The sequence below is a fragment of the Megascapheus bottae genome, chromosome 28 (assembly GCF_031878675.1).
Source record: "Megascapheus bottae isolate mThoBot1 chromosome 28, mThoBot2.hap1, whole genome shotgun sequence".
Taxonomy (NCBI): Eukaryota; Metazoa; Chordata; class Mammalia; order Rodentia; family Geomyidae; genus Megascapheus; species Megascapheus bottae.
The window spans coordinates 16,953,897-16,968,582 of record NC_143536.1 but is presented as its reverse complement, the minus strand read 5'-3'; the positions used below and the strand labels follow the sequence as shown (position 1 = coordinate 16,968,582).

The following is a 14,686-nucleotide window of genomic DNA, read 5'->3' as shown; positions in this document are numbered from 1 at the left end:
AAGCTTGAGTGCAGTACATATACTAAAATTGGAATGGCATAGAGACGATTAGCATGGCCCCTGCTCAAGGATGACACATAAATTTGTGAAGCCTTGAAGTAAAAGCCTGAATACTTTACAGGATAGAATAGGAGATACAGAAGGGCTCCTTGGCACAGGTCGAAACTTTCTTAATAAAGGCCTACAAACACGACAAATTAAAGAAAGTTCAGACAAATGGGACTGCATTAAACTGTAGAGCTTCTGTATGGCAAAGGACATAGCTTGCAAATTAAAAAAGCCCACCAAGTGGGAGAAGATCTTCACTAGTCATACAACAGACAAGGACCTCATATCTAAAATATACCTACAGATCACAAAACTAAATCTCTCAAAAACAAATCCTCAAAGAAACAACTATCCCATTGAAAGGTGGGCTGAAGTCTTAGAGACTTCTCTGAAGAGGAAATAAGAATGGCCAATAGATGCATGAAGAAATGCTCAACATCTCTGGCCATGAAAGAAATGCAAATCAAAACAACTTTGAGATTCCACCTCACACCAGTTAGAAAGGCCATTATCAAAAAATCTAATAACAACATGCTGGAGGGGATGTGGCCAGAAGGGATCGCTACTACACTGTTGGTGGGAATGTAATCTTGTTCAACCACTCTGGAAAGCAGTAAGGTGATTCCTCAAAAGTCTAAAACTAGAGCTCCCATAAACCCAGAAATCCCACTTCTGGGCATTTACCAAAATGTCCAGAAACCAGGACATACTAAAGCTACTAGCACAACCATGTTCATTGCAGCATTATAGCTAAGATATGGAGCCAACCCAGATGCCGCTCAGTAGATGAATGGATCCAGAAAATGTGGTATGTGTATACAATGGAGTTCTGTGCTACCATAAGAAAGAATGACATTGCCTCTACTAACTCAGCTTGCTCACTGAGTTGGTCCTTTACCACCTGAGCCACACCCCCAGCCCTAATTTTTGCTGCTGATTTTGGAGATAGAGTCTTATGGACTTTTCTGCCACAACTGGTCTCACACTATGATCCTCTAGATCTCAGCCTCCTGAATAGTCCAAACTACAGGCTAACAAGTGCATGACTAGAAAGAACCATTTTTTTCTACCAAAAATAGATTACTGAGCAGGCATTTCCAGAGCAGTAACCAAGTGCTGGGACTGAGAGCCAGACCTTCCAGATATGGAAGGAAGCAGGCACTTGTGTTCCCCAAGTCCCCAGCCTCTGAGAGTCTTCTGCTCTGGGGATTCTAGAAGCCTTATCTGATTCAACATCAGATGAGAATGCTGCTAACACATTCTGAAGAAGCCAGAGGGATTTTTTGGAGGTGGTGGATTTCCACAAAGAGAAGGCAACATTCTATTAGGGGCAAGGGACCCCAAGAGAAAGGCCAAGAAGGCACAAGTTAGCACTGGTGGCATGCATCTGTCATTCTAGCTACACAGGGGGCTGAGATCTAAGGATTCCCATTTGAAGCCAGGCTGGGCAGGTAAGTTCACAAGGTATCTCCAATGAATCCACAAAAAGTCATAAGTGGAGTTGAAGCCCAAGTGGTAGAGCAGCAGCCTCAAGTGAAAAAGCTAAAGGAGAGCACCCTGGCCCTGAAGCCAAGCTCCAGTACCAGCCCAAAAAGAAAAAAGGGAGGGAGGGAAGGAGGGAGGGAGGGATAATGGAAGGAAGGAAGGAAGGAAGGAAGGAAGGAAGGAAGGAAGGAAGGAAGAAAGGAAGGGAACTAAAGACCATGGCCTGTAGCCCCTACAATTATTTAGTTATTTTTCAAACAGGGTCTTGCCTTTTTCGCTCAAGCTGGCCTGGGACCACGATCCTCTTCCATGTGCTGCCTGCCTAGCCGGAGCTCTGAATGTGCACTACCACCACCTGCTTCTCAAAAGATGAAGTCTTGAAGTGGCTCCTGCCACTAACCCTAGCTTCTCAAGAGGCTGAGATCTGAGGTTGGTTTGAAACCAGCCTAAAGAAGGAAAGTCTTTGGTTTTTTTTGGCCCATTCCAGGGCTTGAATTCAGGACCTGGGCACTGTTCTGAGCTCTCTTTGCTCAAGGCTAACACTCTACCACTTGAGCTACAGTGCCACTTACAGCTCTTTCTGTTTACGTGGTACTGAGGCAGCCAGCCAGGGCTTCATGTGTGCTAGGCAAGCATTCTACCACTAAGCCCCACACCAGCCCCAAGACTCTTATCTCCACTAAACTACTAAAACCTTCAGAAATGGAGCTGTGACTCAAGTGGTAGAACACTAGCCCGGAGCAAAAGAAGCTCAGGGACAAGCATTCAGGCCTCAGGGCAAGCTCCAGGACACACTCTCCCCCCACACTTCACACACACACACACACACACACACACACACACACACACACACTAGCACTCTGGTGTCTTATTACCTGAGGGACCTGTGGAAGGGCAAAGCCCTGGGAAAACATGTGACCAACTACCTGAGCAATGGCATATTAAATATGAGCCTCTCCATGGCCCCGCCTCAAAGGATCAGGGGTTCCGCACATATGCAATATGGGCCATACACAGCTTGACAGCCCCGTATCCACAGCTGCTGACCTCCCTCCCTGCCAGCCCTGCTCCCTAGCCCAGGAACCCCTTGAGCTCAACACCTCTGCTTTCTCAATAACCGCTCTGTGAACCACTCCTTGAAGTCCATTCCATCACTGACGGAGTCCTAGGTCCAGCTGCCTCCATCTGCACCAACTGGAGGAGCCAGAACTAGTTGAGGGGGGCAGGGTAAGTTTTTATGGAAAAACAACTGTTCTCATCCCTTAGCAAGTGATTAACTCTGAGGGTCAGGACTTCGGGCTTCGGATGCCTGGCATGCTTCCATTGGAACCAGCCATGTTGTAAGTCCTGGGAAATATGCAACTGTCAGCCAAACAAGGAGGTGTCTGCAAGCAGAGATGAGATGTTTGCCCCCTTGCAACCAAACCCACTCACCCCCCATGCACCTGATGATCCTGGCCAGAAGCTAGAGAGGTTGCCCAGCAGCTTTCAGACTGCCCAGTGGAAACACTGAAGGAAAAAAAACAACTCAGTCAGCAAATCTGCCTGCTTTCATGGGCAAAAGAGATCAGAGATTGTGAAGTTACCACAAGAAAACCTAAAAACAACCCCCTAGCTTCACTTGGTCTTAGTTAACTTCTTCATCCCTCATGCTGGAGGTCACACACAAATGCTACTGTGTGAGTGACCCCCATATTGGGCCACACACCCCATTATTAGTTGGATAATAATGGATTATCCAGGTGGGCAATACATTATTAGTTTCCTATTCGCTTGGCTGTAGAGAACGCCTGTGCCCGGAGGTTGTTATGATCATTGCCTAGGGACCTGAAGGGTACTTTTAGTTGTGACGGTACTAGGTTAAGCACCTAGAATCCTACCCTTACTCTCTTGCTCACAGAACCAGGAGGGCCTACAGCTTGAGCTGTACCCTGTGATCTAAGCCCATGAGTTCCTGGAGGCAAAATAACAATTGGCTGTTAACCTGTCCCAACAAACCAATAAAGATTTGCTTTTCCCTTTGTTCCTAAAGTAGTCCGGCCTATAGGTGCTGGCAAACTGAAGTTCCATTAATGCCTTATAAGCATTCCTTGTCCCCTTAGCTAAGTGTCTATTTCCTATGTCCCCACTTATCTTGTCATGCCTGTGGAATGAAGCCTCCACACAAACTCCCAGAAAGAAGGACTGAGAGACCTTCTGGGTCACTGAACATTTAAAGGGTGGCAGAGCCCAAAGAAAGGCATGGAAGTCCAAACCTCCTTCTTCCCACCTATTTGCCTATGTATCTGACCCTTCCGGCTATTCCTGAATTTTATCCTGAGGGGGTTTGGGGGCTGTGTGTGTGTGTGTGTGTGTGTGTTCCTCAGATTTCAGCCTTTTGAGTAGCTAGGAGTACAGGCATGAGCCACCAGTGCCAGGCTTGTGTCCGCTTTCTCTTCTTTTTAATTTGTGGAATGATGGATGAAACTCAAAGCTTCATGCATGTTGCAAAGTGCTCTACGGCTTAGCTACCCACCCCTAAACTCTCATTCTCATGCTCTCTAATGTCTAGAGTATGAGGAGAGCTGTGTTTGGATGGGGGTGAGGGGACAAGATGATGGGATTCCAAGCAGAGGAAAAAGAAGGTGTAGGTGCAGAAATGTGCAGGTGACAATAAGCAAGGAGAAAGCAGAAGGCCCTCTCCACTTTTGTGACAGATCATGGTGGTGGCAGACAGCTCCAGATCATGGTTGGATGGGTTAAATGAGTGATTTATTCACTCAAGCACTGTGTTGTTTCCCTACCAAGTTTGGGGTGACTCCCATGTCTGTCTCCTTACCCTGGAGGACTCTGTCCCTAGAGAGAAAAGTGGACATTTGTCCAGAGAAGACTGCATTTGTAAGTGAGAGCTGGAGAGTTGGGATTGCTTTTCTTTTTTCCTTCCTTCCTTCCTTCCTTCCTTCCTTCCTTCCTTCCTTCCTTCCTTCCTTCCTTCCTTCTTTCCTTCCTTCCTTCCTTCTCCTCTCTCTCTCTCTCTCTCTCTCTCTCTCTCTCTCTCTCTCTCTCTCTCTCTCTCTCTCTCTCTCTCTCTCTCTCTCTCTCTCTCTCTCTCTCTCATGCTTGTATTGGAACTTGAACTCAGCACCTTGTTCTCTCTCTTGGCATTTTTTTGCTCAAGGGTGGTTTTCTACCACTTGTATCACAGCTTCACTTCTGGCTTTTGGACAGTTAATTGGTGATGAGTCTCATGAACTTTACTGCCTTTTAGCCACAATCCTTAGATTTCAATCTTCTGAGTTGCTAGGATCACAGGTATGAGCCACTACCAGCCATTTCTTTTTTCTTTCTTTCTTTTTTCTTTCTTTCTTTTTTCTTTCTCCCTGTCTGCCTGCCTGCCTGCTTGCTTGCTTTCTTTCTTTCTTTCTTTCTTTCTTTCTTTCTTTCTTTCTTTCTTTCTTTCTTTCTTTCTTTCTTTCTTTCTTTTTCTTTTTGCCAGTCCTGGGGCTTGAGCTCAGGGCCTGAGCACTGTCCTTGGATTTTTCTCAAGGCTAGATAGAGCTCTACCACTTGAGCCTCAGCACCACTTCTGGCTTTTTTCTATGTATGTGGTACTGAGGAACCAAATCCAGCTCTTTGTGCATGCTAAGCAAGCACTCTACCACTAGGCCAAACTCCTGGCCTTGGAATCATTTCTTGACTTACTAGTTTTCTGTAGCTGCTTTAGAAAATTACAACCAACTGTGTGACTTAAAACAACAGAAACTTCTTCCCTTACAATTTTGGTAGCCACAAGTCTAAGATGAATGGTTTTTTTGTTGTTGTTGTTGTTTGTTTGTTTTGCCAGTTTAAGGCTTGACTGAGGGCCTGAGCACTGTCCTTGGATTTTTCTCAAGGCTAGCACTCTGCCACTTGAGCCAGAGCCCCACATCCAGCTTTTTCTGAGTATGTGGTACCAAGGAATCAAACCCAGGGCTTCATGCATGCTAAGTGAGCACTCTACCTCTAGGCTATGCTCCTGGCCCCCAAAATGTGTATTTTCTTCTACTTCTTTTTCTAAAGGTCCTGAGGAGACGCCTGCTTCATGCCTTTGTCACTTCTTGTGCTGCCTGTGACCCTGGGTGATCCTTGGTTTATAGATGAAGTCTGCTAATCTATGCCTCCATCTTTGCATAGCGTTCTTCTGAGTCTCCATGTCTGTTCTTCTCTGCCTCTTATAAGGACACTTGGCATTAGGCTTTGAGGCTTCCCTAATCCAGCATGACCTCATCAACAGAACTTTCCCTTCATTAGAATCACATATGCATTTATTCCAAATAAGGGCACGTTTTGAGTTTCCAGGTGGACAGGTGGAGGAAAGCACATTTCAGCCAGCCACAGGGACCTGCAAAAGGTCACTTTCCCTTTCAAAGACTTCATTTTGTTTGAACTCAAAGATGTTCCCACAAGACAGATCATGAGGATTTGCTGCCTTGGGTCTGTGTATCTGGAGAAGCCATCATAATATACAAGGTAGCACATCTTTCCTGGCAATATGAAGTGGTCTCTCAGACAGACGGCCTTATCTCTCCCACTTATAAGTTGCTTTACCTTGGGTTGTGACATCTTCAGTTGGGTCAATGCTTGGTGACCTATCCTTGCAATCCCAGCACTCAGGGAAGCAGAGGCAGGAGGATAGAGAATTTATTTATTTATTGGTCACTTGTGGATCTTGAACTCTGACTCTCCCACATTGAGTCACAGAGCCACTTCTGGTTTTCTGGAGGTTAACTGCAGATAAGAATCTCATAGACTTTCTTGCCCCGGGGCTGACTTTGAACTGTGATCCTCAGAGCTCAGCCTCCTGAGTAACTAGGCTTATAGGTGTAAGCCACTGGCTGAGGATGGAGAATTTAAGGCCAGACTGGGTACATGATAAGATTCTGAAACAAATAGATAGATGATAGATAGATAGATAGATAGATAGATAGATAGATAGATAGATAGATAGATGGATAGGCAGACCAACACAGAAAGCAATCTTTAGTTGAGGCTAGGTTTGTAGCTAGCAGAGGGCTTGTCCAATGGGCTTAAAGCTCTCAGTTCAACCCACAGTACCACAAAAGAAGAAGAAGAACAAAAACCCCTGTTATTTAGTTGTCAAACTCACAGTGAGAAGGTAGAATTCTGGATGCCAGGGGATATGGGTGAATATGGGTAGTGACTGTCTAGTGGATGTCAAAGACAAAATTGTAAGAAATGTAAAGCTCTTAATTGGCTTTAACTTGAAATTCTAGAATTGGATGACAGCTTGTTAATAAAAGAAGTGTGCCAATAAGCTGAGTCCATGAGATTGGTCTTATAGACAAAGAAGAACTGAAGAAAGCAGAAACAAAGAATAAAAAAGTAGATTAGAATGGATAAAAAAGTAGATTAGAATGGATGCCAGTGGCTCACACCTGTAATCCTAGCTACACAGGAAGTTGAGATCTGTGGATCATGGTTTGAAACCAGCTGGGGCAGAAAAGTCCCTGTAAGACTCTCATCTCCAATAAATTACTCAAAAAAAAAAAAAAAAAAAAAGGCTGGGAGTTTGGCCTAGTGGTAGAGTGCTTGCCTATCATGCACAAAGACCCAGGTTCGATTCCTCAGTACCACATAAATAGAAAAGAAGCCGGAAGTGGTGCTGAGGCTCAAGTGGTAGAGCTCTAGCCTTGAGAAAGTCCAAGAACAGTGCTCAGGCCCTGAGCTGAAGCCCAGGACTGGCAAAAAAAAAAAGCCAGAAGTGGAGCTGTGGCTCAAGTGCTAGCCTTGAACACAAAGAATTCAAGCCCCAGGACCAGGAGGAAAAATTATCCATGTAAAGAATTAAACAAAAAGGATTTTTTCCTTTTTGTTTATGCTAGAGATTGTACCCAGGGTCTACAAAACAAAAATTGTTTCAGAGATGAATGATGGAATGATGATGATGGTTGAACAATGTTATGAATGATTTAAAATCATTGACATGTACATTTAAAAATAGTCTCAATAAGGCCAGAAATGTAGGTCAGTCATAAAGCACTTCCCTAGCAAGCATGTATAAGTTCTTGGGTTCAATTCCCAGAACTCTTTTCCTGGACCAAGCTCAAGAGGGTAAATTTTTTGAAATGCTGGTGGCTGCACCTGTAATCTTAGCTACTTAGGAGGCAAAAAAGTTCAGGGACAGCACCCAGGTCCTGAGTTCAAGCCCTAGGGCAGACAGACAGACAGACAGACAGACAGACAGACACACACACACACACACACACACACACAATGGCAAACTTTTATTTTACATGCCTTACACCACTGCTTTTTAAAAAATCAGGGAAAAACAGATACCCTGATTGTCCCTGTCCACCCCCCCTCCCACGCCCCATTTGAAGATCAGTTCCAACCAGTCTCCCGAGCACTGCTTCTCCTCAAACATGTTGTCTGTTTAGTGATAGGGTTTGAATTTAGGGCTTTACTTTTGCTCAAATTGTTTGCTCAGATGATATACCACCAACTTGATCCACACTTCCAGTCTGGCTTTTTGTTGACTATTTTAGAGATGCAGTCTTGGAGGCTTTTCTGCCAGGTCTGGCTTTGACCTGTTGTCCTCCAGATCTCAGCTTCCTGAGCAGCTAGGATTACGAGCGAGAGCTTCTGGTGGCAGAGATTTTATTTGCATTTTTTTTTGCCAGTCCTGGGCTTGAGCTCAGGGCCTGAGCACTGTCCTTGGACTTTCTCAAGGCTAGAGCTCTACCACTTGAGCCTCAGCACCACTTCTGGCTTTTTTCTATATATGTGGTACCGAGGAATCGAACCCGGGTCTTCGTGCATGCGAGGCAAGCACTTTAACCACTAGGCCAAACTCCCGGCCCTTTATTTGCATTTTTGTAGTGCTAGGGACAGGCTCTAGTATCCTCTAGGCAAGTGCTCTACTGCTGACCATTTTGCAGCAATATTGTGTAAGCAGTTGTGACATTTGTCTCCTTCTAGATGAGCCTGGATACTGACCCCTTGAACTGGCCCTTGGGGTTCAGAGCTTGGAGGGGACTGCCAGCCCTCAGTGGCTCAGACTATCTACTCACCATTCTGGGGCCTTGTTGTAGAGTTTGAACTTAGGTCCTGGCTGCTGTTCCTGAGCTTTTTTGCTCAAGGCTAACGCTCTATCACTTTAAGCCACATTTTCACTTCTAGTTTTCTAGAGTTCTGGTTAAAGAATCTCACAGACTTCCCTGCCCCATCTGGCTTCAAACCACTATACTCATATCTCAATTTCCTGAGTAGCTACATTTGAGTCACCAGCACCTACCTAGGGCCTATTCTTGTGGTGGTTGAAGCTATTGTGCTCCATTCCCCATTCTCTTCTTTGACCAGGGTATCACCTAAATGGACATAGATTCATTTAGAGGCTCATATTTTGACAGTGACTAGTCAGGCTGTTCCCAGTTCAGTTCATTGGAGGGGAATGTGGACAGAGTCCTTAGGACTGGGTCCTCTGCTCTATTGTCATGTGATTCAGGCCAGGTCCAGGGGTCTTGGCATCATTTTGCCCCTAACAGCTGGTTTCCTTTCCAGTCTGGTCATGTTGAGAAATGCAATATGGTCCTGCCTCCCAGAATCCTCTTTATGTGCATGCCTGTCTTTTGTCACGTCCCTAGCTGGCCTTTCTGTGAGAATTGGGATGACCCAGCGTTTTGCCCATTGCTTGACTGTCCTCTCCCACTAGAGTTATGCAAACGGGGCCCCAACATCTTCATTCTAGATCAGACCATTTCACCTCCCCTTAACAATAACACTCCTCCAGCTCCAATCTTGCCTGTTGTCCCTGCTCCCAAAGAAGCCATTTGGGCTTCTTCAAGAGCTGGCTGTCACCCCCTCATACATTGTTTATCTTTCTAGAACTATTTGTGACGGTTCATCAGTGGAGTCCACAAATGCTTCCTTTTAAGGCAATTGGGGCTTTCTTTTGAGATCTCTATATGTAATCCTGTCTTCCCTCTATTTGAACGGAACATGCTGCCAAGAATTCTCAGTCCATGGGCCCACATCATCAGCATAGGACTGGTGGCTGAGGTTTGGCCTTGACTCCTCTCATTCAACAGAAAGATGGTAAGCTTGGAGACTAGGAATGTCATGAGATCCCTAGCCTCTGCTTACAGACCAGTTTAGGGAAATGCCTTGTCTGCTTTGGCTTCTCTTCTTCCTAGGCTGCTGAGGGCTCTCAGAGGTGTCAGTGACCACAGATCTGGGGAAGCAGTGATTGGTTTTTACCTAGTCTCTGATGCCACTTGGCTTGGTTCGGGCCAGCCCTAGCCTCAATTCTCAGCTTTCAAGAAACATTGTTGGCAGTCAGTTTCGATTCTTTTTATTTTTTTGACAGTCTGGGGCTTGAACTCAGGGCCTAGGCACTGTCCTTGGACACATTTTGCTCAACTAATGCTCTGCCACTTGAATCACAGCGCCACTTCCAGCTTTTTCTGTGTATGTGGTACTGAGGAATTGAACCCTGGGCTTCATGCATGCTAGGCAAGCATTCTACTGATAGGGCCACGCACCTGGCCCTATCAGTTTGGATTCTTGCTTAAAGAAATCAGAGGCTGTGTCTCAGGTGTCGGTGGCTCCTGTCTATAATCCTACCCAGGAGGCTGAGATCTGAGGACTGGAGTTCCAAGCCAGCCCGGGCATGAAAGCCCGTGAGACTTATCTACAAATTAACCACCAGAAAGGCAGAAGTGGTACTGTGGCTCAAAGTGGTAGAGCACTAGCCTTGAGCTGAAGGGCTCAGGGACAACACCCATGCCCAGAATTCAAGCCCCACAACTGACAATTACAACAAACCAGGCTGTGTGTGTATGTAATTTTTCCAAATGGGTCCAAGCAGACAAGGGTAAAATGCACAAACAGTAACCTTTTGGGGCTGGACACTCAAGTGATAGTGACAGCAGGCTGGGTCAATAGCCATCAGGTTGGGGGAGGGGAATCTCATTGTGCACCCAGCTGTTAAGGGGAGGGGTGGTAGGACCCAGGGTCAACTCTAATTGGGGGTGGGGTAGGAGGATGGTGCTGCTGAGGCTTCGGAGATACACAGGAAAGGAGTTCTTCAGGGCTGTTGCCATCAGCTTTCTCTCCTGAGGACTCTTTCAATCTCTCATTGTCAATGGGAGATTGCTGCAGGCAGAAGCCAAGTATTAAGCCTTCACAGGAAGGCTGCCAGGCACAGTTCATAAGCACCACCATCAAGGGTCCAGGAAGGCTCTGAACAAACCCACCTTTCTGCCACTTCTAGTCTTGGTCAGGTGAGCCTTATTCCTCTGGGAAGCCTCAGGGTGACCTGACTGCAGAGGGCAATCTGATGGCTGAGTAGCCTCCTTGACTGACCTCAAGCCAATTGTTCTCCCTTCCATCTCCACCTCACATGTAGCTTCCTTATAATGTAAGCATTTTTTTTTTTTTGATGGTGCTGGCACTGAGGCTTAAACTTGTGACCTCATGCTCTTGCCTGACTTTTCTGCTTAAAGTTGACAGTCAACCACTTGAGCCACAGCTCTACTTCTGGCCTCCTGATGGTTGACTGAAGATAAGTCTCATGGACTTTCCTACCAGGTTGGCTTCAAACTGTAATCCTCAGATCTTAGCTTTTTTTTTTTTTTGGCCAGTCCAGGGGCTTGAACCCAGGGCCTGAGCACTGTCCTTACACTTTCTCAAGACTAGCACTCTACTATTTGAGCCACTGCACCACTTCCAGCTTTTTCTATGTATGTGGTATTGAACTCGGGTCTTCGTGCAAGCTAGGAAAGCACTCTACCACTAGGCCAAACTTCTGGCTCCAGATCTTAGCTTCTTGAGTACTTAGGATTACAGGAGAGAGACACTAGTGCCTGGCTTCAGAATTTTTTGCTGGTTAATCCTCAGATTTCAACCTCCTAAATAGGTAGAATTACAAGTGTGAGCCACTGGCTCCTGGCCTGGACAGCTTTGGAGACCAAGTTAGACATGGTTAAAGAATGCCCGTGTCCCCTATTCAGGCAACAGGAATGCAGAGCTTGGTAGAGACCACCAGGCTGAGGGCTCCCTGCAGCACAGGTGAGATCAGGGGCCCAGGCTAGTGTAATCCTCCTACAGGGGGCCCAGTATACAAGGAATACTAGCAGATTTCCTTCTGTCACCTTCCTCACCTGCACCTCCCAAGGTGGCTTCTTTTTTCCTCCCTCTCAGCCAAATCCATGATCCTTGCCCAAACCAGATTGCTTCATGTTTGGGGACGAGTCCATGTTTTGGGGTCGTGTGCCAGTGCCTGCCTGTTGGCACTCAGAACATACCTGGCTGGCTTCTCTGAAGTGGCAAGTGTTGACCTGCTCCTTACTGGTGGCCTAACTGGTCCTGCAAGGCTTCTCAGGCCCCTAGACCTCCCTGTCACCGGCTGCCCATCTCAGTTCAGAAGCTTAGAGGCTTTTTTTCTCCCAGAGGTGTTGAGCAGTCTTTCTCTTAAATTTAGAAATCACCACAAACTTGAGTCATCTTAGGTAACTTTAATGAAAGTGTCCACAGTCCTTTTTTTTTCCCCAGGGCGGGGGTATATAGACAACTGACCTCAAAACAGGATCACAGCTGCTAGGAGACCAGCTACCCACCAAAGGAAGGACAGGCTGCTGCAAGCTGTGCTTGCTGTGCCTAGACTCAGGGTGGTCAAAAGGGCTCTGGGATTTTGCCCAGAGCTGAGACCTCCTGACTCCAGAAGAATCACTATATTTTCCCGGCCCTGTGAAGCTTTGTTGACTCACACACAGGCTGGCAAAGCGTGAGATGGGAAAATGGAGGCAGCCTCAGTTCTAAAGCAATCACCATTACCACCACAGTGGCCTGGTAGTGAGGGAGCACTTTATAACTACAGAGTGGTCATTCCATCATGAAAGAACACACGTCCCATATAAATAAAAGGCAAGAGGAGGAGGGTGGGTGAGGAAATGGGAATTGGCACACACGCTGAGATATTGCTTTCCAGTTTCAAGGCGATAGATGCAAATCAAGAGACATAGAGGGAAGAGAAATTAAGGGCTGGGTTTGGCTTTTCTAAGCAAAGTGTGTTTCTCTTGAGGGGCTGAAGGGTTGGAGATGGATGGAAATGGATGCAGAAATGTACACAAGCACATTTCTCATCACCCAAGAGGGCAGCCCTATGCTACAGAAGGAAAAAAGTCAGTAACTACACACTGTGTCGATATCTGTCCTGGCTTTATTGGTTTTCGAGCTTCTGTCCCTGGCTGTCAAGTAACCCCTATGTGCTTCAGGCTCGGCAGAAGCCTCGTTCTTCCTCCCTACCACATGTGAAGGGTCATGGGAACTGTCCCAGCAGGTTCTAGTGTCCTGCTCTCCTGAGTCCCACTCCACTCTCCTTCTCTGGTTAGTGGCATGCCCTCTTATGCAGAACCAGAACTGGAACTGTAGCTCAGTTCCTTCCACCTCCAACTCCCTCTTTTTAAAAGAGTAATGCCCCATATTTAAACTATTTGGTGGCACATCCTCTCTTCTCTAAGCTGGGTGGCAAGGGAGGCACAGAGATTCCGGTGCCGGTGCTAGTGCAGGGAGTGGGGGCGGGTGAACAGGACTCTCCACCATCTCCTGTGTGGTGGAAGCCCTTCTTCCCCGTTCCTGGCTTCCCTAAACCCTCCAAGTTTCTCATCCTACAGAGAGGTCATAACGGACTCCCACCACAAGCGGAAGACAAATGTTGCCAGGACACAGACTGTCCAGAGTACATTCTCCTATCTTATTACGTATCTGAATCTGTTAGGAAAAAAAATTAGAAACTATGTATAAAACTTAAAAATATTCAAGTATCAAAAGGCTATTTCGGATCAAAGTGTTAAAACAAGCTGTCAGCACACTGCCGCCACAGAGAAGAAACCTGTACAAAAGCCAACTGAGTCTCTTCAGCTATGAGCAGGGAGGAAGAGGAGGAGGAGAAGGGAAGGGAGGAAACAGGCAGAGCAAGGTCAGAGAAATCAAGGCCTTCAGAGGCCAGGAAGGGTAGCCAGGACCAGGTGGGCAGTTAGGATGGGTACACGTGGTCACTTTCTCAGGGCCTCTCTCCCCTGGGGTCTGGTCCCCTGTACTTCCCTGCTACAGACTGAATCATGTTCGGAGGAACACAAAAAGAGCAAAACAAAGCGACAAGAAAGAAGGGAAAGCCAACCCATTTCTGCACAGAAAGCCTAGGAAGAAAAGAAAGAAGAAGCAAGCGGTGATTCAAAGCTACCCAGTGCTGACTTAGCTTCTCAAACCCTGTTAACAAATATAGTTGAATTTCTAAGCCAGGGAAACTGGAATGCCCCCACCTGCACAGGGACAGGGCTGTGGCCCCCACAGTATGAAGCAGCAGCAGCATTTTATTCAAGACACAATCGTGAGGGAATCTGGTGGCGATACTGTCTCTCCAGAGAGGGTGCATCTTGACAAGTGATCCAGTAGAAATCTTCTAAACTCTGATAAATTAAGTTCACAAAAAACCACTTCCTTCACCTTCTCTCCTTGCAGCCAGGCCTCCACACTAAGACATGCTGGCTTGGGGCACCCTCTGGTGGTGGCATTAAAAACGACAGTCCAAGGCCAGCTCAGGGACTGCAGACAGGCTTGGCTGGGATCTACCAAGGTCACTTGATCTGCTTTGGGTACTAGTCTTTTGGCAGATGGCCTGCAGCGTGGTTCCCACTTTACAGATGGCCTGTTATGCCACAGGTTCCAGGCCGTTTGGCTGGCCTCTTAAGGAGATGCTGCTTGGCCTTTAGACTTCAGTGGAGAACAGGATGCTCTGTCTCTTGCTGTCGGGGGCAGGGATGGCCTCCAGTTGAAGGAAGTACAGCAACACTTGGACCTGTACAGGCAGAGAATGAATGAAGCAAATTGCCCTCAGGGCTGCAGGCTGGTATGTAAGCTGGATGTGGGATACTGTGGGAGCCCCTCATGCTAAGAGGGGCGGGTTCCCAACAACACACACTTTGGGATTGTATGGGCTTCAGAACTCAGGCTGGATGAATCCGAGGGACCAGCAGCAAGTAGGCTTGGCCCTGGAAACCTTGCAAAATGCAGAGGGACATGCAGTATGTTCCCCACCCCCCACCCTGCACACCCCTGCCCCCGGCTCCAGCCCCTGTACCTTGGAGGTGGGACTGGCTGGCAGGATTCAGCA

General features: G+C 46.9%; 1 protein-coding gene and 1 non-coding gene across 2 annotated transcripts in view; one reads left to right on the top strand and one right to left on the bottom strand.

The window, feature by feature from the left end:
* On the top strand, positions 1-105 carry LOC150045340 (U6 spliceosomal RNA). Its single transcript, XR_016533019.1, has one exon. It is a non-coding gene; the product is annotated as a U6 spliceosomal RNA (small nuclear RNA).
* A 13,761-nt stretch (positions 106-13,866) lies between these two features.
* The window catches only part of Bcr (BCR activator of RhoGEF and GTPase), a 132,186-nt gene continuing 131,366 nt past the window's right edge, over positions 13,867-14,686 (bottom strand). The window contains exon 23 of the mRNA XM_090320678.1: positions 13,867-14,371. Within this exon, the coding sequence (XP_090176804.1) occupies positions 14,282-14,371 (90 nt within the window). The 3' untranslated portion in view covers positions 13,867-14,281. The remainder of the gene's footprint in view (positions 14,372-14,686) is intronic.